General features: G+C 46.3%; 1 protein-coding gene across 22 annotated transcripts in view; it reads left to right on the top strand.

Moving 5' to 3' along the window:
* TTC23 (tetratricopeptide repeat domain 23) overlaps positions 1-26,909 on the top strand; it is a 159,429-nt gene that overhangs the window by 111,611 nt on the left and 20,909 nt on the right. For 12 of the 22 annotated variants that reach the window (XM_086364815.1, XM_086364811.1, XM_086364814.1 and 9 more), the window contains 2 exons: positions 12,500-12,605; positions 25,618-25,745. In XM_086364815.1, coding sequence (XP_086220941.1) covers positions 12,500-12,605; positions 25,618-25,745 — 234 coding nt within the window. The remainder of the gene's footprint in view (positions 1-12,499; positions 12,606-25,617; positions 25,746-26,909) is intronic. The other 10 variants (XR_015150149.1, XR_015150147.1, XR_015150148.1 and 7 more) reach the window with 2 other exon arrangements.

Below are 26,909 nucleotides of genomic sequence, written 5' to 3'. Positions count from 1 at the left end.
ATGAAGATCTTTTTTGTACAGTTTTTCTGTGTATTCCTGTCACCTCTTCTTAATATCTTCTGCTTCTATTAGGTCCATACCATTTCTGTCCTTTATCGAGCCCATCTTTGCTTGAAATGTTCCCTTGGTATCTCTAATTTACTTGAAGAGATCTCTAGTCTTTCTCATTCTGTTGTTTTCCTCTGTTTCTTTGCATTGATCGCTAAGGAAGCCTTTCTTATCTCTTCTTGCTATTCTTTGGAATGTTCTTTGTACAACCATTACTACTATCTAATTCCAGAAATTTTTCACCACCTTAAGAGAAACCTTGTGCCCATTAGGAGCCATTCCTATTCCCTCCTCTTCCCACCCTCTGGCAACTACCATCTAATCTCTATCTCTGTGGATTTGTCTGTTATGGACAGTTCATATAATATGTGGCCTTTTGTCTTTGACTTCTGTTATTTAGCATAATTTTTACAAGGTTCATTTGTGTTTAGCATGCATGTATCAGTACTTCATTTCCTATTTATGACTGAATAGTACTCCTTTTGTTTATATTCATCAGTTTACTGACATTTGGGTTGTCTCCACTTTATGGTTATTATGAATAATGTTGCTATTAACATTCATATATAAGGTTTTCAAGGATGTATATTTTCAGATCTCTTGTGTATAAGTCTAGGAGTGGAATTTTTGGATCATGTAGTAACTCAATATTTAGAGTTATTCCTCCAATTCTTTTGGAGGAATTGCCAAAGTATTTCCCAAAGTGACCTCAGCATTTTACATCTCCACGAGTAGTGAATGAGTTTCGCTTTCTTCACATCCTTACCCACCCTTTTAAGTGTCTGTTTTATTTTAAACATCCTAAAGAGTGTGGAATTGTATCTCACTGTAGTTCTGATTTGCATTTCTCTAATGACTAAAGATGTTCAGCATCTTTTTATCTGTTTACTTGGCCTTTTGTTTATCTTCTTTGGAGGTATGCCTATTCAAATCCTTTATCCATTTTTAATATAGTTATTTGTCTTTTTATTGTTGACTTTAAGGGTTTTTTGTGTTCATTTCAAATTAAGTGTTTATATGATATGAAGCAAGGGTCTAACTTCATTCTTTTGTATGTGGATTCTCAGTTGTCCCAGAACCATTTATTAAAAGGACTATTCTTTCATCATTGAATTACTTGGCACCCATGTCCAAGTCAGTTGACCAAGAATGTAAGGATTTATGTCTAGTCTTTCAATTCTATTCCATTGAGCTATATGTCTATTCTTATGCCCATATCACAATCTCAGTTGTTGTTGTTTTGTAGTAAGTTTATGGATATTATTGGAGAAAGCAATGGCACCCCACTCCAGTACTCTTGCCTGGAAAATCCCATGGATGGAGGAGCCTGGTGGGCTGCAGTCCTTGGGGTCGCTAAGAGTCGGATACGACTGAGCGACTTCCTTTCACTTTTCACTTTCATGTATTGGAGAAGGAAATGGCAACCCACTCCAGTACTCTTGCCTGGAGAATCCCAGGGACGAGGGAGCCTGGTGGGCTGCCATCTATGGGGTTACACAGAGGTGGACACGACTGAAGCGACTTGGTAGTAGTAGTAGTATGGATATTATGAATAACACTACTATGAAGATTCAAGTACAAATTTTGTAGTAAGTTTTGAAATCCATTAAGTGTAACATCTCCAACTTTATTATTCTTTTTCAAGATTGCTTTGGCTATTCCGGGTCCCTTACATTTTCCTATGAATTTTAATCTAAACTTTTTCTTTCCAGTTTCTGGAAAGAAAAAAAAAGAAGGAAACAGCTGGGATTTTGATAGGATTACAGTGAATCTATATTTCCATTGTGAAATATTGACATCTTAACAGTATTAAGCCTTTCAATTTGTAAAATCCATAAATATCTCTTATTTATTTATGTCTTAATTTCTTTCAACCATGTTTTATAGTACCAGTTTTGTACTTATTTTGGTAGATTTATTCTCAAGTATTTTGTGGTTTTTTATGTTATTACAAATGGAAGTATTTTCTTAATTTCCTTTTCTTTCTGTCCATGCCTGTGCATAGAAAGACAAATTATTTTTTGAGTATGTTCACTTTGCATCCTGCAACCTTTCTAAACTTGCTTATTAGCTCTAATTTGTGTGTGTTTGTGTATTTATGGGTTTTTTTTTTTGCCACACACAAGTTTTCTTAGCATTTTCAAGTTCTCAGTCTTTCCCTTTATTACATTTAGATTGACTCTGAGAAGAATCTCCCTTTATCTAGGATATTGAAGAATTCACTTCTTTTTTGGCTGTGCTGGGTCTTCACTGCACTGAGAGGGCTTTTCCAGTTGTGGCGCATGGGCTTCTCACCGCAGTGCAGGTTTCTGACGTTGCGGCACACAGGTTTCTCTAGTTATGGAGCACAGGCTTTAGATTGCACGGGCTCAGTAGTTGCCGTTCACGAGCTTAGTTGTCCTGCAGAATGCGGGTTCTTATTCCCTGATCAGGGATTTAACCCACAGCCCCTGCATTGAATGGCAGATGTTTAACCACTGGATAACCAGGGTAGTCCCCACTTATCTTTATAATACTTGTAAAGTTTGATAGGTGACTTTTATTGTTGTTTATTCTTGAGGTTAATAAAGATTAGTGAGTGTTGAAATAAATACTTGCCTATGATCATTAAAAAGATAGCTTTATGAAGTCAAGGTAGCATTTGGATTTGAATTGACAGGTGAATAGATAAGTTGTGGTACATATATACAATGGAATATTACTCATCCATAAAAAGGAATGAATGTGAGTCAGTTGAACTGAGGTGGATGAACCTAGAGCCTGTTATACAGAGTGAATTAAGTCAGAAAGAGAAAAACAAATGTCATATATTAATGTACTTGTACGGAGAAGGCAATGGCAACCCACTCCAGTGCTCTTGCCTGGCAAATCCCATGGATGGAGGAGCCTGGTAGGCTGTAGTCCATGGGGTCTCGAAGAGTCGGACACGACTGAGCGACTTCACTTTCCCTTTTCACTTTCATGCATTGGAGAAGGAAATGGCAACCCACTCCAGTGTTCTTGCCTGGAGAATCCCAGGGACGGCGGAGCCTGGTGGGCTGCCGTCTACAGGGTCACAAAGAGTCGGACACGACTGAAGTGACTTTAGCCGCAGCAGCAGCATGGAATCTAGAAAAAGGTATTGATGAACCTATTTGCAGGACAATAGAGATGCAGATGTAGAGAACAGACTTGTGGGCACAGCAGGGGAAGGAGAAGGTGGGACAAATTGAGAGAGTAGCGCTGACATATTCATACTACCACCTGCAAAGCAGAGACTAGTGGGAAGTTGCCTTACAACACAGGGAGCCAAGCCCAGTGCTCCTGATGACCTAGAGGGGTGGGGTGGTGGTTGGGCTGGGAGGGACACTCAAGAAGGAGGTGATATATGTATACACACACACACACACACTCACACACACTTATGGCTGATTTGTGCTGTTGTATGGCAGAAACCAACACAACAGTGTAAAGCAATTATCCTCCAATTAAAAATAATAATGAAAAGATGGCATTGAATTTGAAATCAGAAAACCAGTCACTCGGTTGGAGTCTGACACTTCTGTTTACCAGTTGTTTGATAATACAAGTCCTTTAGTCTTTAAAAAAAAAAAAAAAACTATGAAAGACCGTATCTACTTCACAGAAGAGCTCAAAGATTCACAATGGAAAGTGCTTTGTGAACCATTTGGCTTATTGCCAGTATGAGTTCCTTTTATTTATTAATAGTAATTGTTAAACGTTTATCAAGACTCCCCTTTTCTTTAGCGACTTTACCTAAAATACAGAAAGGTACAGTGTGGCCACAGCTTTCCAAGGGAGCCCATGCCTAAAAGCCATTTATTAATTACACACAAAGAAAGGGGGTTTTGTTATTTCCCCTCTTATTTTTTCACTCTTCATTCCTTTGGAATGAGAGAAACACCCAGGGAGAAAAGACCTTTTATTTTCTGTAGAATGTAGAAAAGTTCCAAAGTATTTTAGAACCTAGCCCATTAAAATGGAGCAGCATAAAGCCAGCCCCACAGAGCCATCACAGAGGGCCTGATGAAAGGGCTGTCGTCGGCCGGCAGGTCCTCTGCAGCAGGGTTCTGTGAGGAAATCAAGCAAGCATGACTGCTTCCAAAGCTCTTCAAGGCAGATCTTGGCACTAGAACCTTGTTTTCCTATCCAGGAGAAAAATTACAGAATTTCTTTTATGTGAGCAAGAACATGGCTGTGGGTGTGTGCTTTCAAGGGGTATAAATTAACACCACACTGGCTTGGACAACTTTTTCACATCTCTGACATTAAAATGGTATATCTCTCTTGTCAGTTTTCAGGGCAGCTCTGACACTCAGTAATCCCCAAATTTAGAGAACTGTCATTTGCAAAGTATGATGAAATAATTTATCAGTTTCTCTACCAACGACAGAAAGTCTGGGTTCAGGTTCCTGCTCTGGGTGAGTTATTGGCCTCGGTCAGGCCTTGCTGGTGGCTGATAGGTGCTCACTCGTGGCCCCTGGTTGCTGCTGCTGCTGCTGCTAAGTCACTTCAGTCGTGTCCAACTCTGTGCGACCCCATGGACGGCAGCCCACCAGGCTCCCCCGTCCCTGGGATTCTCTAGGCAAGAACACTGGAGTGGGTTGCCATTTCCTTCTCCAATGCATGAAAGTGAAAAGTGAAAGTGAAGTCCCTCAGTCGTGTCCGACTCCTAGCGACCCCACAGACTGCAGCCTACCAGGCTCCTCAGTCCATGGGATTTTCCAGGCAAGAGTACTGGAGGGGGGTGCCATTGCCTTCTCCGCATGGCCCCTGGTAGGTGCAAACTATTTAGTAAATGGCAGCACTTCTTACTGGCTCTTGTTAATTGTGGTATATTTGCTATAAAGTGAAATTAATTTATTAGAAATGATCAGAGTACTATTTTTAATTTTCAAAATCTCTAACAACATTAGCCTATTTTTTTAAAAATTAGAGAAGAAGTGTGCACGCATGCTCAGTTGTGTCTGACCCTTTGTGACCCCATGGACTGTAGCCCTCCAGGCTCCTCTGTCCATGGGATTCTCCAGGTAAGGATACTGGAGTGGGTTGGCATTTCCTCCTCCAGGAGATCATCCTGATTCAGTGACCAAATCTCAGTCTCTTGAGTCTCCTGCACTGGCAAGCGGACTCTTTACTACTGCGCCACCCGGGAAGCCACAAAATTAGAAAAGTGGCAGAATGCAATTATGATTTCAGACATTATAAACCTTTTCTAAGAATGACGTAAATGCAGGTGCCTTACTGCTGCTTTTGATAAAACAGCTATTTTTAATTAAAATGATAATGCTTTAAAAAAAAAAAAAAGCCATACAGAAAAATACAGAGAAATGAGCTACAAACCGTCTCAGCCTGCCCCATACCAGAAGTAGCCGGTGGTGACGCTTGTTGAGCATTTTTCCTCTGCCTGTGCACAGATGGGTGTAGACTGAGAGACAGAGAAAGGGAGAAAAATGATTGATAAACGTGACAGCATGAAAATGAAAAACTTCTCTGTGACAACATACCATAAAGTTGAGAAATAAATGTCAATGAAGGGAAAATATAGAAAGAGTTCTTATAAAATCCAAATGAAAAAAACAACTCGATAGAAACATGGACAAAAGACAGAGACATTTTACTGAAGAGGGAATACAAATGGCTGATAACCATCCAAAAATAATCCCCAGCCTCACTTGTTATTAAAGAAATGCAACTTAACCAAGGAGATGCCAAGGAAGTTTGGTGACACTGCATGATGGCAGGGGTGGGGGAAACAGACATACTTGGGCACTGCCGGGAGGACTGGGTATTGACACCATTTGCAGGGAAAGCAATTGATATTCCCTCTCCAGTTTTATAATACCCTGAACCTTTGACCCAGTGATTTCCCTTCTATAAACTTACTAACAGACAGATGCACACAAGTTTACAAAGAAACAGGGTCAGTGACAACAGTGAAAAATTAGAAATGCCCTTAAAATCCATTAGTAAGAAATTGATTATGAAGCTACAATCTGTCCATGGGATGGGATACTATAGAGCCACTAAACAGAATGAGATGGATGTCTGTGTTCTGACATGACAGGTATCCAAAGTGTATTCTTAATTTAAAAAGGTCAGATGTGAACCAGATTGTCCTTTCAGTCAACAACCAATTAAACACTACAGTGTGCTGGACACAGTGTTAGGTCTGAGACTATGATGGAAGGTTCAGTTGTCAGAGGTCTTGCGCTCAAGAAGCAGCCTAGTGAGTGAGACAGGCCTTAGTGAAGAATCACACAGGTGAATGGAAACATACCGACGTGAAGGCGCCACAAGGAGAGGCACCAGATGCTGCGAGAGCTCCGTGCGGCAGCCTGACCCAATGTGGGATCTGATAATGAGACACCCCAAAGGATGAGGAGAGGAGCCACCGTGGTTAGAGCCCCGAGTGGGAGGCCCAAGAGGAAGCTGAGCCGAGAGGGGGGCAGGACTAGGCTCTGATCGTGTGTGTGTGCGTGTGTGTGTGTGTGTGTGTGTGTGCACATCAGAATTTCTGAAAAGATACCCGGGAAACTGTTGGTAGTGAGTAAGCTATTAAAAATCAGACTGGAAATGGGGAGAAGGGAGGGTGAGGCTTATAGACACGAAGGAAAGGACATTTAAATTTGTAATTGTTTAGTCTTTCCTACCACTTAGGATTTCTTAAAAATTATATGTAGGTACTACTCTTATAATTTAAAAATCTAGTTAAGTTTTAAGAAGACACACACAACCAAAAGAAAAAAAACTAAGGCCCCAACATGTCTATTTTGGTGCTAACTCTTACAGCGAGTAGGGCCTGTTCTTCCCAGCCTTTTGGAGGAGCTAAAATTGACAACTGGAAAGCTGCCACAGAGCCTTTCTCTGACTATTAAAAGAAACTGGCTCAGTCCGGGGCTCTCAGAAATCAGTTTTTGAATGCCCTCTGCACCCGGTCACTCCTTGCATCTACTTTCCTGCAGGGATTCCCAGCTCCATGTCTTTTTTTTAGCCAAAGCCCTCCAGCGGCCTCCATACATACCCTGTGGTGTGTGTGGCCATGGAAGACCTCCCTACTGGGCAGAGACGGGAGAGGAAAGGAAGTGGCACCCTTGGACTGCGACATGACCCTGTCTTGCACAAGGATACGGATGAAGCAGGGGATGGCCAGCTCTGGCAGAGCAGAGAGAGAAAGCTATGCACTTTCACAGCTGGTCAGTTACAAAAGCAGCAGCAAGCTCACACTTCATGGTGACAAGCGGACTTGAGCTTCTGCTGAATTAAGGTGCAAACCTGAATCAAAACATAAACGGAGACACTTGATAGAAGGCCCTGCAACGTCTGCTCCGTCCACTGTCCACTGCCTGACCCCGCCAGGTGTCCCTCTTCAATTACCGCTCAGAATTCCGTATCTGGCAGTTCACCCTCCCGCCAGTCAGTCTATTCAGTTCTGGGCTGAGTCTACTCTTCCTTAGCAACTCTTCTCTGGCTCTTCGTAGTTCTTCATTATGTTGACTTGAAAATTACCTTTCTGTGACTTCTGCCCTTTTGATGACCAGGTGTTAGATGAGCAAAACGTGCAATTTGAAATCCCAGGCCTTAGTTTGAACCCCTGTTCTGTCATCAGCCAACTCTGTGACCTTCAGACAGTTGTTTATTCTCCTCAAGACTTCATTTTCCCATCCTTAAATTAGGCGGTCAGCATCACTCTCACTGGTCATTTTGAGATTAAGTGGAGCCAGTGTACCTCGGTATTAGCTCCCTCAGGCCCTCCCTGTCCCAGCCCTCAGCTGCACTGAGAGATCCTGGCAATTACTGTTTTCCTCTCCGTGGGAGTTCTCATCTCCAGGGTAAAGAGATCCAGTTTAAGTCCACAAACATACTTTGAGCTACTCGAGTGCTCTTCACTTTGCTGTGGGAGAGATTTCCCTCTGAGTCATGGATTCCCTGAATTATTATCAAAAGGAGAAAAGAAGAAATCTCTCTCCCTCCTCCACAAGAATTGGAGTTCCACATTCAGAATGAACCCGGTGTTTTAAATTGAATATTCGTATGATGGGGTCTGCCTGCATAAACAGAAACATCCTTTTTACTAGTCATCAAGTTTTCTCTTCAAAAACTATCACACATTTTCCAAATCCGCGGGGACAGGGCCAGTTAGATAAGAGTCTGCCAGCCCTGGCTCTGGCTGTGTCTATTGACAGCTGATTGGCGCTGAGGAACCAGTGGTTTCCCCAGAAACACGCAGGAGGACCGCAGTGCAACAGCTGCTCTGTACCTTGCCAGGGCTTGAGGCGATTGGTCTCGTGAATGAGTTTTTTCAATTAATGACCTTGCTCCATATGGGACATTAAAGATGTTTTTGTTTTTAACCCAGGACGACATGCTAGAAGCTGAAAAGATTTAAGAATATTAAATATTCCTCCTCAGCCTCAAGATAACAGTTGATAAACACATAACCATAAGAGATCAAAAACATCAAAGGATAGGAGGAGAGGTGCAAGCCCCGGGGTGCTTAATAAAATACGAGAAAGACAGAGCATAGTCAAGCCACAAATCCCCAGCAGGGCCAGTACCTGGCAGTCTGTATAAAGCCAGAGTGGCAAGCAGGAGTCCTGTAACTCTGTTCACTCTAACATTTGTCCTAACATGCTCCAGATGTATTTAACAGGGGTACTTATATTATCTTAGCAAACAAAGTGTTGCTCCAGAATTATGAACAGTGGCTTAGTTTGGAAAGATTGGGTGATCTAATCACAAGCTCTGTCAACTTCCTCTGTGCTCGCTCCCTCAGGAGGCCTCCTGCCTGGTGTGGTACTGTGCTTATCAAACTGTGTCACCCCAACATTCATGCTCCAAGGAGGGTTTTTGGGGGCGGCTGGATGGAAGCAACTGGGTGGGCTTGCAGACCCTCTCCACCTGCTTCAGTGAGAACAGCTCCACTCTTACCTGCCTTGTATATTACAAAACCATGGACGATTCTGTCTGGACTAAAAGGCATTCTTTTGCTTTAAAATCAGAAACTTGAAAAGCAGCGGCATCATGATGTTTGAATCCTTTTGTAAGTTGCTTTTCTACTCAATGATGTGTTTTTGAAATATAACCATGTTATAACCACATAGATAGAGTTCAATCATTGTATGAATAAACCACATAACATTCATTCCCCTGCTGATGGGTATTTAGATGGGTTCCCCATTCGTCACCATCTCAAAATATTTCTTCAGTGGAGTTGAGGGCATTTTCCATATAGACACTGATGGACGGTGCCCTCTAAGCTAGACCAGAAGGGAAGGGACAGTGGGTGGATAGTGAGATGTGGAGAGTGGACAGAAGATGAGAAGCCGCATAGATGTGATAAAGTCAGGATGCCCCAACAGTCAAACAGGTTCTGTGAACTGTGGGATCCAGAGGTAGCGCAGATCATGGGGGACTGGGTGGCCGAGGATGGGGAGGAGAATGAGCCTGTCAAAGCCCCAGAGGCCGAGGTGTTAGCTGGGTCATTCACTGGGTGTTTTAGTTTGCTCTGTCAGCTCCACCTTGAACCCTTCTCTGTGCCCACTAAGCACCGAGTCTATGGGCCGCCTTGCCCTCTGCCTGGGGGTCACGCAGCCTTGACCTTGGAAGAAGAGAGCACAGTGCAGTGAGCTTCATCCCTCTACCGATGGCCACAGCTCCCTCCCCAATAACTCATCATTCCAGTCCCAGCAGACGCTCCCTCCCGTGCTTTCTCTCTGATGGTAAAACAGCCTGTTTGGGGTCCTCTAGTCTCTTCCTTAGGTTTCCTCCGTGCAAAGGGTCATTCTATTGACTTCTTTCCTTTATTCGTCTGTTAAACTGAACTATCCCTTTCTTGCCCAATAGCTGCAGACCAGTCTTATGGAGATCCTTGAAAATGATGACGGGAGGAAGGGTGGAGAGGAAGGTAGTGAGCCAGAACCCTGGTGAGGGGCAGTGTCTGAGTTTAGGTCAAATCAAACTGGCCCACATTTTTGTTGTTCATCTGTAAGTGCACTTAAAACCAAAAGCTCTATCTAATTTTTGTGTGAATTCCTAGTGTTTGAGTAATATGTGGCATGCAAAAAGCATTTTATAATTAAGATAAATTGAACTGAATAGCACTGAATTAAGCTGAATTGTTCTGAATAAATGAGATACTAATGTGGCACATTTTAAACATCATGGGTTCCCTTCTCCACTTCCCTCACCCCCTAATCCAGCATATGGCTTTTAGAAGCTTCATGAACATCAAATAACAAATTAGATCAGACACTGAGTTTCCAAAGTAAATAATGAATACTAGATGTTCACTTATGTTAGCGTCTTATACAGAAAAACATTGAAGTTATGAAGATTTTGTGATACATTCAGACCCTGTTACGATTTCAGGATCCTCTTTCTTAATACTGTGAATATTTTTACTCATGGAAAACTTTGCATCCTATTTCCAAGACAAAAAGCAACTTAGCTCTTAGAACATGTTAATTATTCATTTGAAAGTAATTTTGATAGACTCACATCTTTTGCATTGACTTGAATTATAATACCAAGTAGAAACAAAAGATGAAATCTTTTTTAATTCGAATTTGAGCTTTGGTCAATCTAAAATATTGTGTGTAAAAGGTCTTTGTGACAATAAGAGTTAAATCTCTTCTGGCATCAGAAGGTGCTCTCCTCACCCTCAGGATCATAGAGATCATAAACACGGGGAAAAGACAAAGTAAACATGATCTATTAATATTTGCATTGCGGGCAGGGCAAGCTTTTTCTCTTGTTTATTTTTTTTTTATTTCCTGAGCACTGAACATTTGATTCCTCACTCTGTCCCTGTAGCTCCAGTTTGAAAAGCATTTCCAGTCAGAACTTCAGGCCAACTTGAAGATAATGACTAATTATGGTTTGCCAAAATCACACTTTCAGTTTATTTATATCCTGTAATTTAAGAAGTCATTTTAAAACAAAAGCTATTGTTAGTATTTACAAATATGAAATGCTGATTCTCCTAACACAGCAATAAAAGTTATTACTGAGAATCTTGATTTGGAGTCGCCTCGTCATAAGAAGTCTAGATCTAGTAACTCAGTAGGTTTAACATATGACAAATGAGATGACAGTCTAGAGTCTACCCTGATTATCATCTCAGAAATGCATTTAGCTGGTAGTCAGAGGAGCAAGTCTCTCTGGCTTTGCTTTCTCACTGCTGTCTCTGCACTAGAAGATTCTAGTGCTGTGGCTTTATGTAATCTAAGATTTAGGTTGTACTTTAATGCTCTTTCATTTGTGATATCAATTTGAATATTTTTGACAATTTGTGTTATCCTCATTTTGTAGATGAAAAAATTGAGGTTGCTGAGGGGGTAATTTGCCCAGGGTATTTCACAGCTAATAAAGCCTGGAGATGAGACTCAGGCCTTGACGCTCGGCCTTCACATTCTCTGTCTCCACCCTGTCATGAACGCGGACATCCCTCCTGCCTGGTACACGCTGCCCTGAGCACCCTGATTCCTCCAGCTTCCAGGAGCTAGGACTGATTCATGTGATTATTCATGCCTGTTTGTTTGCTTAATGTCTTTTTTATTTGAAGGGATGCATTTTGCATTTTATTTGAAAGGATTTTATTACTTTATGCTCATAATATCATGTGTGCGAGTGTGCTAAGTCACTTCAGTCGTGTCCGATTCTTTGCAACCCCATGGACTGTAGCCCTCCAGGTTCCTCGGTCCATGGGATTCTCCAGGCAGGAATACTGGAGTGGGCTGCCATGCCCTCCTCCAGAGGATCTTCCCAACCCAGGGGTTGAACCCACGTCTCTTATGTCTCCTGCATTGGCAGGCGAGTTCTTTACCACTCACGCCACCTGACAGCCCCATCATATCATCAAGTGGTTCTTTTCTATTCGAGAATTTTTAAATGGGCTTCGTTTTCAAGGAACTGAGCTGTTTACTGTGCTTGGGCAATTCCCATGGGCCGGTTTGCTGAGGATGTAGTCAAATGGGCTTGGCAGACCAAGCATGGGGATGGGGTCAGGGTTTCAGTGGGTGAGGTTGCTGACACTGGGGTTAAGTCCCCCTCTCTGGACTGGCCAGTGGGTAGGGGGCTGTGCTTGCCCACTTCTGCAGCACTGGCACTTTTTAATTCATCTCCTTCCTTCTGGAAACCCTCCTCCTCCTTCTACCAATAATGCACTCATGGGAAAATAGACTTTTAAATGATTTACTTAGAAATAAGTCCTGGCCACAGCATCAAGCCATCTGGACTCAGCGTCCAGGGCCTGGTACATTCTCTCTCCACCGCATGATGCTTTTAAAACATAACTCTCCCCAGAGTTGATTGTGCTTCCACATAAATTATATTGTTTAGGTTGCTGGAAGTTTCCTTGGCTTTCTGCTTATCACTGCAAGAACAGTTTGTTCCCTGCCGCCGCTGCCAAGCATGTAAGCAAACATGTTTCTTCTTTTCGTGATGACAGGCGCATCTCATCGTCCTGAGAGGAAGCCCCTCTCGAGAGGAGGCAGCCACGTCTGCACACTCCGTCGCCTGTGCCGCCATAGCTTCCGGGAGGCCTGAGCACCACGGTGAGAGCAAGAGCGAGCCTTCCATGGGGGTAGAGTGGCCAGCTCCCTGCCTGGCCCTTGCACCCTCGGGGTCGTGGGCTCTCTGCCTTTGGCATGGGTGAACAGGCAGAGGGAGCTATGATAGTCGCCTTAGAGAGCCTTCTCGGTTAGGTCCAGCAGAGCCCTTTGGTTTCTAGCCCTTTTCAGCCTTCTTCTAGACTTGTATTCTCAAACACAGCAAACCCAAATGTAGCTATCAGAGCCCCAGAGAGTTCATGCTGGGCTTACAGGGAAGCCTCCTGGGCTTTCAAAGGTGATCTATTTTTAAAGATTGTTGTGGAGCTACTGTGGCAACAGATCTGGCCTGTTGAAACGCCAGCCTTCAGACTCTCCCAGGGCTGAGCTTTCAATCAGGATAAACTTACACGTCTTCAGGATTCCAAAAGGAAGTTGCCACTTATGAGTCATATAGTTTTTCTTAGCCCCACATAATAGGTAGAACAGTGAGCCTGGGAGTTTTTTAGTCTTTCATCCCAGCTCCGAGCATACAGTATGCCTCTATTCATGGAGAACATGCCATCCTAATGACTTTTTCTTGCTGTTGGCCAGAATATTCAGAAATAGAGTATGATTCATAAAGAAGACCTGAGGTGTATTCCAAGATGTCAGATAAAAATACCTATCCATTATTGGAAAATAAGGTCCAGTGTGGCATCAAGCTGGAAGTCAACATTTGGAAGGCTTGAGGCTGAGGTTCTGGGAGCAGGCGCTGGGCTCACATGAGAAAGCTGGTTGGGGGCGAGACGAAGGGGGCGCCTTGGGAGCAGACTGGTCTGCAGAGGTCCTTGGGACAGGCAGGGGCTCCTGTTCTGGGAGGAGCTGGGGAAGGGGGTCTGTCTGTCCATCCCCCTTAATGGTCCCTCATTCTGGTCTCCTGGAGCTTTGTGCACCTTTTCAGAGCCGGAGGATAGGGAAGGCAGACGCCCTTTCTCATTCTAGCTCCCTAGAGCACTCCACACCTCAACCAACTTCCAAACCTGCAGAAAGCCAACATTTTCTCCAACCTGTTGGTGGCTAACATTCCTTTAACAGGTAAGAGAACCTCCCATGCCACAAGTATTAATAGGATACTTAAAACGCCAACAGGATGGAAACCCCTAGATTAGCAGGAGTCCCAAACCCACATGTCCATGGGGACCAGGCAAGCAACCCGAGTGAAGCGGATAGCCCTTAGAAACCAGCAGCAGCACACTTAGGATTGGCAGCTGACCCTCGGCTGTAATCTGAGAGATGCAGTAGGGGTGGGGAGGGCTGTGGCAAGCTGGAGAAGCCCGTCCCCCGTCCACATTGAGCAACAGCTGTTCCGCTCTGGCCCACCACTGCCATGTGGAAGGCAGGCTCGTATCGGCAGGTCTGCCTTTTCAAGAGAAGGCAGAAATCTGAAGTTTTATGTGAAATCAATGCATAGTTGATGGCAGCTAAGTCAAATATGTTTCAGGCTCTGGAGAAGGCAAACAAGTGTGGAGGGCTAGATCCCTAACTTCTGACCTGGGAGCATGAGATGTATTTTTTTTCTAAGTTTTCCAGTCTAAATATGGCGTTGATCTAGCCTCCCCTGTAAATTGAGAATGCTACTAATACCTACTAGATACAGATAATTAGATCTGTGAAAATTTAAATGACCTCACTTAGCAATAGTATGTATGTAGTACATAATTGTGGTAGTAATAATATGTATGCATGTAGTTTGTAGTGTCACGGTTCTAACCGAGTTAACAAAGGTAACTTACCACGACTCTGTGAGGTTGATACAAGTCCCCAGGTCTCAGATGGAGAAACTGAGGCGTGGAGGCTTAGGTAATTTCCCAAGAGCCACAGCCAGGGGATGGTAGACTTGAACCCGGCCTCTTGACCTCCCTGCGGTATAACGAGGACCGGCCTCCCTGCGGTATAACGAGGACCGGCCTCCCTGCGGTATAACGAGGACCGGCCTCCCTGCGGTATAACGAGGACCGGCACTGCACATGCCTTTTCCCTCCTTCCCCCCGCCCCCACTTACACCTGCAGTATAACAAGGACCGGCACCACACATGCCTTTTCCCTCCTTCCCCCCGCCCCCACTTACACCTGCCAAAGAGTGTGTGGCTCTGGGGAGGGAGAGGACGTGAGAAGAGCAAAGGCAGCCCAAGGAGGCCCGCCTAGGAGCCCACACAGGTCTCAGCCCTGCTTCTCCGGTAGCTCAGACCACGTGGCGACCTGCACCAGGAAGCTGACTTGCCTGTCAGTGTCTGAGATACCGGAGGAGGGTGAGTAGGGAAGGACGAGAAGCAAACTTGCCCAGGAGCAGGGAGCTGGACAGTTGCAGTTGGCTTTGCAGGTTAGGAAGGGGGGCGCTTCTGCCTGAGGCCTGGAGGAATGGCTGCTTGAAACACTGGCCCACGCAGCCCCCAGGAGCCTGGAGCCAGCGGGGAATCTCAGCAGCATCATATTAACGACGGCGGCGGCGGCGGTAGCAAGTGTCACCGGATGCGGGCGCTGGCGCTGTCACCAACATGCCCGTCTCATCCTAACAAGCCTTGGAGGCAGGACACAACCTCCCATTTCACAAAGGAGGTAACCTAGCCAGCTCTCCACACCGCCAGCCCCGTCCATACTCTCTCTACTCACCGCTTTACCCAAGAAGGACAAAGCCCCAGGCCGTCCGAGGAGGCTCCCTTCTCAGACTCGGCTTCCACTGGTCAGAGGACACGTGAAATGTCTATCACTTGACACTGGCAGGAAGCGTTTACTTGAGAGCAAGGAGGAGGCAGGGCAGAGAAGCTTTCGGATCAGAACAGATGCTGAGCCGCAGCAGCAGGACGACCTGGAACAGGGGCAGAGAAAAGCCCAGCCCTCGCCCCCAAGGCCTCAGCCCTCAAACCCGAAATGGGTGCGTCAGAAGAACCAAAGCAGAGAGATACGCAGCTCATTCCTACTGTGTTAAGAGGCTTGAGTATGCTGCCAGGGGACCCTGTGTTTCCTTGATGGAGAACACGGGGGAGACTGGGGACAACGAGCTGGCGGGCTGCTGCTCAGCTCGTTTGTCCCAGCCTTACCCACACGTGCCTAAGCTCAGCCTGCGCCCAGAGAGGGCGGCCGTGTTAGCACGTGTGGACTCGGCATGCCCCAATAAAGCAGGAGGGAGTGGGTCCCCCTTCCATCCAGGAGCCACAGCGGCAGTGGCTAGGTGCCTCCCCACCGCCGTTCAGGGCGCCTGGTTTTCATTTCTCTGCTGTCTCCTAACACACAGCTGACACAGTGACGAGGAACCCATCCGGGGCTGAGGCTCTGCAGGCCTCTGCTACCTCCAGCAAGGGGAAAGGAAAGGAGAGAATTTGGAAGTGATCTTTGACAGCTAAGCGAGGGCCCGGCCTCCCTACCCAGCTCTCACCCAGGCAGGCCTCTCTGGCCCGGACTCTGGTCACTTGTGGTTCGGAAGTCCCAGTCGGATGCCCTGGGAGCAAATCCATACTTTCCACTGAGCACCGAGGACCTCAGCTCTACTCTCCTATGCGGAAACTTGTCTGTGCCGAGTACAGTTTGTGTGTTTGTTTTTAAAAGAATTGTTAATGGGGGGAAATTTCTCATTAGGGGATTCTCCACAGCCTGCTTGCTGAATGCCCATTGAAGGCATCGCCCTCCGATAAACAAAACGTCACGGGCCAAGGAGCCAGTGTGTTTCTGGCTCCACACTCAAACGAACCCTTTGCCCTGTGCCTTCCTGCATTCCTTATGCAGACAAAACTGCCTGAGAAGTCACGGAGGATTGTCATTGCATAAGGGTGCCCAATTCAGGCTAGCGAAATGTCACTAACCTGAGCCTGGCCAGCTTCCCAGAGCAGCCATAGACAAACTTGGTATTAACAGTTCTCCCAGCCCTGCTGAGTGTCAGGGCATTGGCCTTGTGTTTATAACTCTTCTCCTAAAGCATATTAAAATGAAATGGGCTGAAGCCAAGTACATTTTAGTGTAAACCTTTGAGAGGCAGAGCCCGCTAAACTCGGGTGGCCTTGTTTGGAAGTGGCCCCATGTGGGGCCTGGGCCTGGGAGCTCTGTTGGTTTCAGAGACAACAGGAGAGGATGGGCTATGCCCCTGCCCACCTTCAGGAGGGGGCGGGATCCCCAGTTCTCAGCTCTGTGGACAGACTCACGGCGTGTCTCCCCAGCCCTCTCTCATCCTGACGTCTCCCCTCATCGTATACAGTAGTCAGGAAATATGTGGGTATCTAAAGGGGTTTTCTGCATCTCCGTGAAGTCCCCTGGCTTTTCCCCTCCACAGTCACCCCTTTGCTCAACTCCTCCTCCTGTGGCCTGGTTCTCAGAATTCCCTGTGCCAGGCCCTGCCCAACCTGAGGCCCACTCCCTAATCATAGGTTATCTTCCCCTGCCCATGGCCATGCTTGGCGGGGCCTGCTGCCTCTGTCTCCCACCTCCAACCTGAGGCCCCTGACCGCTGCTGGCCACCCCTCAACTATCCCTTCCTCCTCAGTCTTCCCACTGCCCACCCCCCAAGCCCTGTGTGCTCTCAGAGACCCTGCCTCAGCTCCTACCCAGGGCCCACTTCTCAGTGCAAAACGCCCAGCCTGCCTGAACCTGGCACCTGAGCGCCCCAAGCAGGCGTCAGCATCCAGCCTGCTCTGTGCCCCGCAGGCCGGGTGGGGAAGGGAAAGGGCAGAGAGAGTAGTGGGTGAGGCCAGAGAAGAAAAGGGGCTAGTAGGACCCCCTCTTAGAAACCTCTGGAAAGCAGCCTAGAGCACAGCCCGTCTAGAGGACCAGGGCCTATACAGAGGCCAGGCGCTGCCCACCTGAGCATACTCCAGGCCAGACAGGGCATGGCTTCGTGGGTGCTCTGTCCTCAGGGCTCCAGGAAGCCTGGGAGCCCAAAAGTGGGGCAAGCGCAGGCTGCAGGGGTGGCAGCTCTTGAGGCCGGCAGAGAAGTAGAAGGGGTGGCCTTTTGCACCCTGAGTCTGCTCGGTCTCTCTTCACCGAGGTACAACCTGTGGCAGAACTGAAACCTCATCGAGCTTTGCTTGCAAACTGCATTTCATCTGTGTGCCTAAGAACAAAGCCCGCAGCTTTATCCCTTCCTCGGGAGGATGAAACACTCTGGTAACCACTTCTATGAGGCGCTAGTGTTTCACTTAGTGCTAGCCCTGGGATTTCTTTGGAAGGACTGATGCTGAGGCTGAAACTCCAGTACTTTGGCCACCTCACGTGAAGAGATGACTCATTGGAAAAGACTCTGATGCTGGGAGAGATTGGGGGCAGGAGGAGAAGGGGACGACAGAGGATGAGATGGCTGGATGGCATCACTGACTCGATGGACGTGAGTCTGAGTGAACTCTGGGAGTTGGTGATGGACAGGGAGGCCTGGCGTGCTGCGATTCATGGGGTCGCAAAGAGTCGGACACGACTGAGCGACTGAACTGACTGAACTGAACTGATAAGTTATGTCCACAACTTCTTGGGAAAGCCTAAGTTACTAACACTCTGACTTGACTTTGAAACATATTATTAGGGCAGCTTATGGAAATCACATATACTTTACCAAGACAAGCCACTTGGGCAACAGGCCTGAGACTGCTGGATCCCTGGGTGGCCCCAAGCAGTGCTGGAGGAGGACGGTCCTGGCCCGCTTCTGATGGTGAGGACTTTGAGGCCAGCATCCCCGTGGTGACTGAGCCCTGCCAGGACCTGTGGGCCCCAGGCGCTGTGAGACCAGCCTGCCTCCACCTTGGTCGCCTCGCTCTGCTGAGGCAAGCCCGCCCCTGAGATGGCTGTGGACTTCCAGGGGCCACGCGGCTCAGCGCCAGCAGGTCTGAGGTGTCTCCCAGACGCTGGGGACGATGTTCCTCTTGAAGGTGATCTTTTGGTGTGGAGAAAGCTGTCTTCAGCTTCATCTCTCCTCAGAAAACCCTGTGCCCCGCACCCTGAGGCTGCTGGGTGGTCTCAGGGCAACTGCCTGCACAGGGCCCCCGGCAGCTCCCAGCAGGGTCTAAATGGGTTCAATCTGTTTGCCTGCTGGGTGTTGGTGCTCCTCTGGGCTAACGCCAGGCTAAGATTTGGGACTTTCCATTTTCAAATTCCCTGGGGTCCTTAAAGTTTTTGCAGTTGGTGCAGAGTACTATTTCCCAAGACTATTACCAAGGATGATTGTCACATTGTCCACCCAGGCCTCTCTCATAATGAAAGCTGTCCTCACTATTCCAAATCTGGCCTTTGGACAGCCTCGAGAAAATGAGCCCAGGGCTACCAAAATTTATTTTAATTAAAAACCTCCTGACCTCTTGCTCTTTGAAAGGAGCCCTGGTTTTTTACGCTTCTGTATGAACACGCAGATGGAACAGTCTGAAGGGGCCTCTGGGAGACACTAAGCCAGCCTGCCCTCTGGGCCACACTTGCCCCTCACCCTAACTTGCAGACAGCCCCAGCGTACTGTGGGAGTGAAAATGGGAGACGTTCGTGGCCTTGGAACACCTGTGCCACTGGGGCTCAGATTTATAAAGCTAAGTCATGGCCCTGTGCTTTAGAAAGTGACCTCATCCCTTGCTGAGGCCACCTAGCATCAGGTTGCCGAGGATTCTAGAAGAGCTTTTTAAGCTCAGCAACAGCCACGTGCGTGAACGCTGAAACTGCTAACTCCTTGTGAACCCGCACCCTGCATCAGGCACAAGGCCTGTGCCAGGAAGTGGCATCCCACCCCAGGGGCTGTGATCTTCTGTCCTTCTGGCAACTCCACTGTCACTTGGGCCAGGAGGACCTCTGAGGGGATGCCCGCTCCTGGGAGAACCAGCTCTGCCTCTCAGGGAGTCAGTCCTTAGGGGTAGTAGGGCAAATTTTCTCTCTCCTCAGAGACTAATCATGGGGTACATGGTTTAGAATGCTAATTTGGGGGACGGGGGAAAATAAGTCAGGGTTTTGCAGTAAAGGCGCTCTCCTATATCCTGGGTAAAAATAAAAATAGTGTCAAATTTACAGACAGGGAAGGTGCCCACAGTGTGTGCCCTGGACTTTCCACTATTCCCGAGTCCTGGACTATTCTCACATGCAGCATCCTGACAGGATGCCTGACTTGTCGTCAACTTGTACATGACAACAGGTGTCAGAGAACCCGCTCCCTGGCCCTGCCTCTGCTGACTAGACACTCCCAGGAACAGAATTAGGAGAAACATGGACCTGTTGAGGAGCCAAGGACTCTGAAATAGGGGAAGAGAAGCAGCAGTTTTAGGAGCTGGCCCCCGAGGGCAGATCCTCAGGCAGGGCCGCTCTCTGACGCCTCACCGCAAAGCCCAGCTTTCTTCCGCTTCAGTAGCTATTGTGGCCTGGGTTTGAGTAATAAATTCCTTCCTTCCCCCCAGCCCCTTCCTTCCTCCCTAGCTTCCAGTCCCTCTTCCAGAGATCCAAAGATGCTAACAAGCGTTCTCTTTGGAAAATGTGACTGGGCCTCCCTGACTTAGAGCTTGTGAGCCTTTTGTGCACCAGTATGACTTAGGCCAGTCGGCTTCCTTTCTCCCAGAGCCCTGTGAGGTCAGCTACACAAGGGAAGGGACAAGCGTCACTCAGGTCTGGGGACCAGCCCAGATGGGGCAGTTTTGTGGGGGGAGATGGGTCAGCATGTGACTGCCAGGGAAAGGGGCACTAAAAGCTGGGAGGACTTTATGAGGGGCTGGAAAGCAAGAAAGCACAGCTATGTCCACCTGTGTCTGGAAGACCAGCTCCTTACCCAGGAAGGGAGGGGAACACTTCCCATCCCTTTTGACCTCCTCCTTTTTCTGAACCTGGCACCACTTCTGCAAAAGCCTGGGTCAGAAACTCAGTTCTTATCCATCTGGTCCTGCCTCCTTCCCATGCCCTTTACATGTGCTCGTCCTTAGAGTGAGGGTTCACCTCCGGGAAAAAGGCTAAGACTCAGAAAAACCTCTCCTCTTCAAGAATGGCTCAGTTACAGTCTCTGGTTAATTTCCAGTTAAACAGAAACTAAAATATCAACAGTACTCCATTCTTGAGTAGACTTGTTAATTTTTAGACATGGACATACATCTCCATGATGCTTTTAGAATCAACAATATAAATGCCACATCATCTCCACATTTGCTGTCATCAGATTATCAAAGTAACCAAAATAGATACTTAGTTCGAACATTTAATCTCTAATATATTCTCCCTTGAGTCAACAAAGACTAAAGTGATGTAACATTTTTCATATACAATAGTAACATTTTCTTCTACCAAGAAAAAAACTGAGAACTACTTTAGAAATCCATCTGCTGGTTTGGCAGTGGACAGACCCCCAGTGAAAGAGTGGAGCAGGGACCCCAGCTCATTAGACTTCTGTCTAGTTTCAAAGGCTGGGGCCAGCTGACTTCCCTGAAAGGCAGCACCAACCCCCAGCCCAATTCTCACTTCTATCTGATAGCTGCATAGATCTTCAGCAGAGAAAATCTTGCAGATAAATGAAGCTTACTTGTTTTCAGACCTAGGTTTTTAGACCTTACTTGTTTTCAGACTTTAGGTTGCCTGGATTCGATAGACACATCTCCCAAGTGTTTGCTTCTCTCCTTTCCACAACAGCTCACTTGGGATGTACTTGAATCATTTCCAGAAACCTACATTTCTCATTGTGAATTTCAGAGCTGTTCTCAAGTTCTTGAGGTGTATGGAGCCATTTATGTGCGTGCTTCAGGCCACTGGACTCTGTCTGCTTTCACAGCAGTGTTTCGTACTCTCCATGTTCATCTCTGCTCCCAGTGGCCCGCTGGTTAGCCTAGCATGGATGCTGCTGCTGCTGCTGCTAAGTCGCTTCAGTCGTGTCTGACTCTGTGCAACCCCATAGACGGCAGCCCACCAGGCTCCCCCGTCCCTGGGATTCTCCAGGCAAGAACACTGGAGTGGGTTGCCATTTCCTTCTCCAAAGGAAATGAAAGTGAAAAGTGAAAAGTGAAAGTGAAGTCGCTCAGTCGTGTCCGACTCTTAGCGACCCCATGGACTGCAGCCCACCAGGCTCCTCCATCCATGGGATTTTCCAGGCAAGAGTACTGGAGTGGGGTGTCGTCGCCTTCTCCGAGCATGGATGAGGGAGGCCCAAAGCCACAAACTGTCCCTGAAACTAAAATTTTCAACATTTGTTGAGCACTGGCTAGGTGTCAAGCATGTCATCAGTTATTATGTGCATTAACCCATTTATTCCTTACAGCCATCCTATAACAGGAGCGTTAGCACGAAAGTCCCTCTTTGAGGTAAGAAACCTGAGGCCAAGCCTGGGAGGCGCAAAGCTGGACGGCAGCAGAGCTGGGCCTGAGGGCAGGCAGCCTCTGACCTCTGGGGCCTCTCCTCCTTTCCACTTGCTCCTCCGCCTCCCGGAACCAGCACATCCCGCACAGGCTAACCCCATCCATCCACCTCTGTGAATTCTGGAGCAGTGTGTTTGTGGATTCCTCTTTGGAAGTACTGTCGTTCACATCAGAATATGAGAAAAATTAATCCATGGGCCCACTCTCTGGAAAAATATTAAAATAGACAATACGCTGTCCTGTCTAAGGGCTTCCCTGGTGGCTCAGATGGTAAAGTGTCTGCCTGCAATGCAGGAGACCTGGGTTTGATTCCTGGGTTTGGAAGATCCCCTGGAGAAGGGAAAGGCTACCCACTCCAGTACTCTTGCCTGGAAAATCCCATGGACAGAGGAGCCTGGTGGGCTACAGTCCATGGGGCCTCAGAGAGTCAGACACAACTGAGTGACTTCACTTTCTTTTTTTCTTCTTTCTTGTCCTGTCTAATCAAGAAAATGGGGAGAAAGCACAAAAACAAAATTAGAGGTGATAAAGGGGAAACAATCAAATACAGAGGAAGTCTGAAGAAGCTAGAGATAATATTTTACCTTTTTGCTCATGTGTATTTGCTCTTCACAGTTCATACTGGATTTCCAAATGGAAGTGTCAAGTGGACCTTGTATGTATGGGTCATAACTGCCTCAGCGTGTGCTCGTCGTGTGTCACCATCTCCAGCAGCACTTCGGCTGCGGTGGTGGGTGGGGAGGCAGGCCCATGTTCCTCAGGGTCACTCACATTTTCCTCTGCTAGAGCAGGAGTAGGCAAACTTCAGCCCAGGGCCCAAATCGAGCTCCCTGCCCATTTTTCTAAACAGTTTTCTTGGCACACAGCCAGGCTCCTTCATTCACATAGCATCTCAGGCTGCTTTTGTGCTACAAGTCTTCGGTCCCCAAAGCCTAAAATAGTTACCATCTGGTCCTTTATAGAATGAGTTTGTGACCCCTGTACTGGAGTCCTATAATTTTTATACTTTCAGACTAGATTCTACTTTATGGAGTTTCTTTTTTGAATATTCTTTCCTGTTGTGGTTTATCACAGGGTATTGAAAATACCCTGTGATAAACCATATCACAATGTCATCAAAGAATGTTGAATACATCCTGTGATAAACTCTGTGCTGTACAGCAGGACCTTGTTGCTGACCGGGTCTGTATATGATAGCTCACATCTGCTAGCCCCAGACTACCAGTCCTCCCCTCCCCTACCCCGACCCAGGCAGCCCCAGGTCTGTCCTCGACATCTGTGACTCTGCTTCTGACTCATAGATAGGTCCACTTGTGTCCCATTTCAGATCCCACATATAAGTGATATCATATGGGGTTTGTCCTTCTGACTTCACTTAGTATGACAATCTCTAGTTGTATCAGTGTGGCTGCAAATGGCATTATCCCATTCTTTTTCATGGCCGAATAGTATTCCATTGTATACACGAACTGTGCCTTCTTTGTCCATTCATCTGTGGATGGACATTTAGGTTGTCTCCGTATTTTGGATATTGTGAAGAAAGCTGCTATGAACATGAGGGGCATGTGTCTTTTTGAATTACAGTTTTGTCCAGGTATATGCCCAGGAGTGGGATTGCTGGATCATATGGTAATTCTGTTTTTAGTTTTCTAAGGAACCTGTTTCTCCATAGTGGCTACACTGACTTACATTACCACCAAGAGTGTGGGAGAGCTCCGTTTTCTCCACACCTTTTCCAGCATTTGCTGTATTTAGACTTTTTATTGATCGCCATTCTGACTGGTATGAGGTGGTACTTCACTGTAGTTTGATTTGCATTTTTCTAATAATCAGTGATGTTGAGTATCTTTTCATTTGCCTACTAGCCATCTCTGTGTCTTCTTTGGAGAAATGTTTATTAAGTTCTTCCGCCCATTTTTCTATTGGGTTGTTTTGTTGTTGTTGAGCTGTATTATCTGTTTGTATATTTTGGAGATTAAGGCCTTAGTTTTCTACTTCAATTTATTGGTTCAGAATTTCCAAACCAAGAGAATTCCATGGCAGTCCAGTGGTTAGGATTCCATGCTTTCACTGCCATAGGCCTGGGTTCAATTCCTGGTTGAGGAACTAAGATCCCACAAGCCATGTAGTGTGGAAGGAAGGAAAGGAAACAATTGGGGAAAGAAAAAAAAAAAAAAAGAATTTCCAAATAAAGTGGATGGTGCAAATTCTGCCCCTCACACATGTGCATGCTCCTCGTACAGTCTCCCAGCTGCTTTCAGATGCTTTTTCAAGCCATGGCCTCTGGAGGGACAGCCGTGAGGCTTCTCTTTGGACCAGTGCAACTGCTGGTTTTAGGAATTCCTGGCTATACTGGTTTTCTTTTGCTGCATAGCAAATTATGGTTGTTTAAACACCCAGTTTAAGCTTTTAATCCCATCAATCAGAAGTCTAGCATGGTAAGAGTGGCTTCTCTGCTGAGGCTAAAATCAAGTTGTCAGCTGGCTACATTCTCATCTGGAGCACAGGGTCCTTTTCTAAGCTCAACCTTGTTATTAGCAGGATTCAGTTCTTTGTGTTATAGGACTGAAGTCCCTCCATTCTTGCTGACTGTTGACCTCTCTAAGTTCCTATGGGCCACTTTTGGGTCCTTGTACCACAGTCCCCTCCATCTCATGATTGGAGAACCTCCTTTTCAAATCCCTCTCATGTTTTGAATCTCTCTGCCTTCCTTCTCTGCCACCAACTAAAGAAAACTCTGCTTTTAAAGCTTTGGTGATGTTAGGTTAGGCCTAAGGAGTAATCTCACTTTCTTACAGTCTACTGTGCTATATAACATTCCTTATGACAGGAGTAATATCTCAGCCTATCTATAAGTTCCACCCACAATCAATGAGGAGGTCGTAATCAAGGATGAGTGTCACTGGGGTCATCCTAGAAATCTGCCTGTGACACTGAATTTTTGCAAGGAGCTTTGTTTCATCTACTTAACACACACAGGCCTCAGGCCTCAATAGCCAGCCCTGCTCAGGCTTATGAGACCCTAGGCATTTTAGAATACACTAGACCTTTTTCCTAACCCCCTCATGGACCATTCAACTCCCCTTCCACCTCCCTGCTCTGGCTTTCAGTTTCCTCTTCATTTTTCATATCTGAGATTTTCCTTTTTTGTTTTTTGCTTTCAATATTGGCAAATATTTTAAAATATTTTTGTTACATTATAACCAATATGTTTAAGTGCTTGGAATGGCTGGAGTTTATCCTTCAGCTGCATGTCAGCCATATTTTCCAGAATTATAGTGTTATTAAACCACATTCCAAGATTACAACATCCACTAAAGTCAGTGGATCCTTGGAGTTCTAACCTCAGTGAGGAGTAACTAGAGCTTTATGAAGAATTAATGGTTAATCAACCTGAAAACTTAATGGTGTGTCAGTTCTAGGGGAGAGTTTCCCTGTTTGCATTAACTCTGCTTACTCTATCACTGGGAGGGCCAAGATGTATGAAAACCAATGAAAATAAATTGCAGTATCTTCCTGAGAACTAGACCTTGTCTAATAAAACAGTCAGATTAATGGGAAAAGACAGTTTCCTTAACTGGGTTATCTTATCCAGTTACTTATTATTTTCAGAGAGTTCGCCGTCACTAAATGCATAGTTATTCTGTGTTCATTTCAAATCTGTGAGTAGTTTTCAAAATTATTGTTGTGGTGCTTTTCTTCAGATGTGGCTGAGCAGTATTTTCAGGATAGCATGGCTAATCTCAAGGATGCTGAAGGGAAGGAGAAAGCCAAGTTTCTTTCAATTCAAGATGATTACTGCCATTTCCTACAAGTCACCGGACAAGATGAGGTGAGTGAGTTTGGACCACAGCTGACAGTTATTTACTCGGGCAACCCAGTTGATATCCAAAGGGCTACTCCTATACTCTGCAAGCCTTAAGCATCTACTGTGTACAAGGCATGTGCCAGGCTCCACGGGGAGAGGGATGCCTAAGGCCAGGCAGCCAGCTCCTGGATAGGCACTCTTGGGAAACAAAAAAATTATGAGAACCCAGATGCCATGTCCACCTGCAAAGTACCCTAAAGGACTAGAAACCTTGAGAGCCAGATGGACAGTCCCAGCTTATCATAGCTTGTGGTTGGAGCTGGCATAGAAGGTAGCAATTAGTGTGTCTTATTATCTTGGCTAATGAATGAAATTTGCATATCAAATAGGAACTGCACAGTGCAGAAGTTATGGCTCACTGTCCATTGAACCATACAGGCAGGTTTTCCATGGCTTGTACAAATGGAACCGGGCTCAGAGTTTATAGTCATTGAACTATCCCAAGGGTAGTTAAACCCTTGGGAACTTGTTCCATAATAAGCCTAACAGCTACCAGATGGCCGCATGCTTGATTTATATAAATATATAAATATATCTGTATTTTCAACTCTAACTCTTCAAAGCAAATCCTTGAGAGGAAAACGTTTTTATTTCCTCTGCTGCTCTGTAGACCTCCTGCCCAACAGCCCTCTCCTAACTCTTAATGCTTCACCCTTCTCTCAATTGATGTGAGCTTAAGGATAGGTTTTTAATCTAGATGTACCCATGGTCCTCAGGCCAAATAGGGCTACAGCAACCATAATAAATGGAGTTTTCATATTTTTCTGGATCACTCAGCCAAGTAGAAAGGGGCCTTCCCGGGGCCTCAGGTTCTAGAACATCGCTGGAAGCTCTGTGGAGAGTGCTCAGGGCAGAAGTCTGACAGGAAGTGTGCCCCCATCATGCCTCACCCCTTCTGGCCCGTCGGTCATCTTCGCCTCCAGACGGCCCCTCGACTCCATCCATTGGTTGCCATCTCATCTCTGCCTGGACCACTCTAGCAAACCCTGGGCCCCCAGCTGCTCCTTCCACTCTTGCCCCTTTCTACTCTATTCTGAATAAGTAAACCAGGGTGATCTTTTTATTTTTTATTTTATTTTTTTTTTCTGCTCAGCTCCTTGATTTTTGCCAGCTGAGCTGCGAGATTCG

This window comes from Bos grunniens, chromosome 21 (assembly GCF_055505025.1).
Source record: "Bos grunniens cultivar Pamir isolate PY7600 chromosome 21, Bosgru_T2T1.0, whole genome shotgun sequence".
Lineage (NCBI taxonomy): Eukaryota > Metazoa > Chordata > Mammalia > Artiodactyla > Bovidae > Bos > Bos grunniens.
Note: the sequence above shows the minus strand (reverse complement) of the source record. Positions and strands in the feature narration are given on the sequence as shown.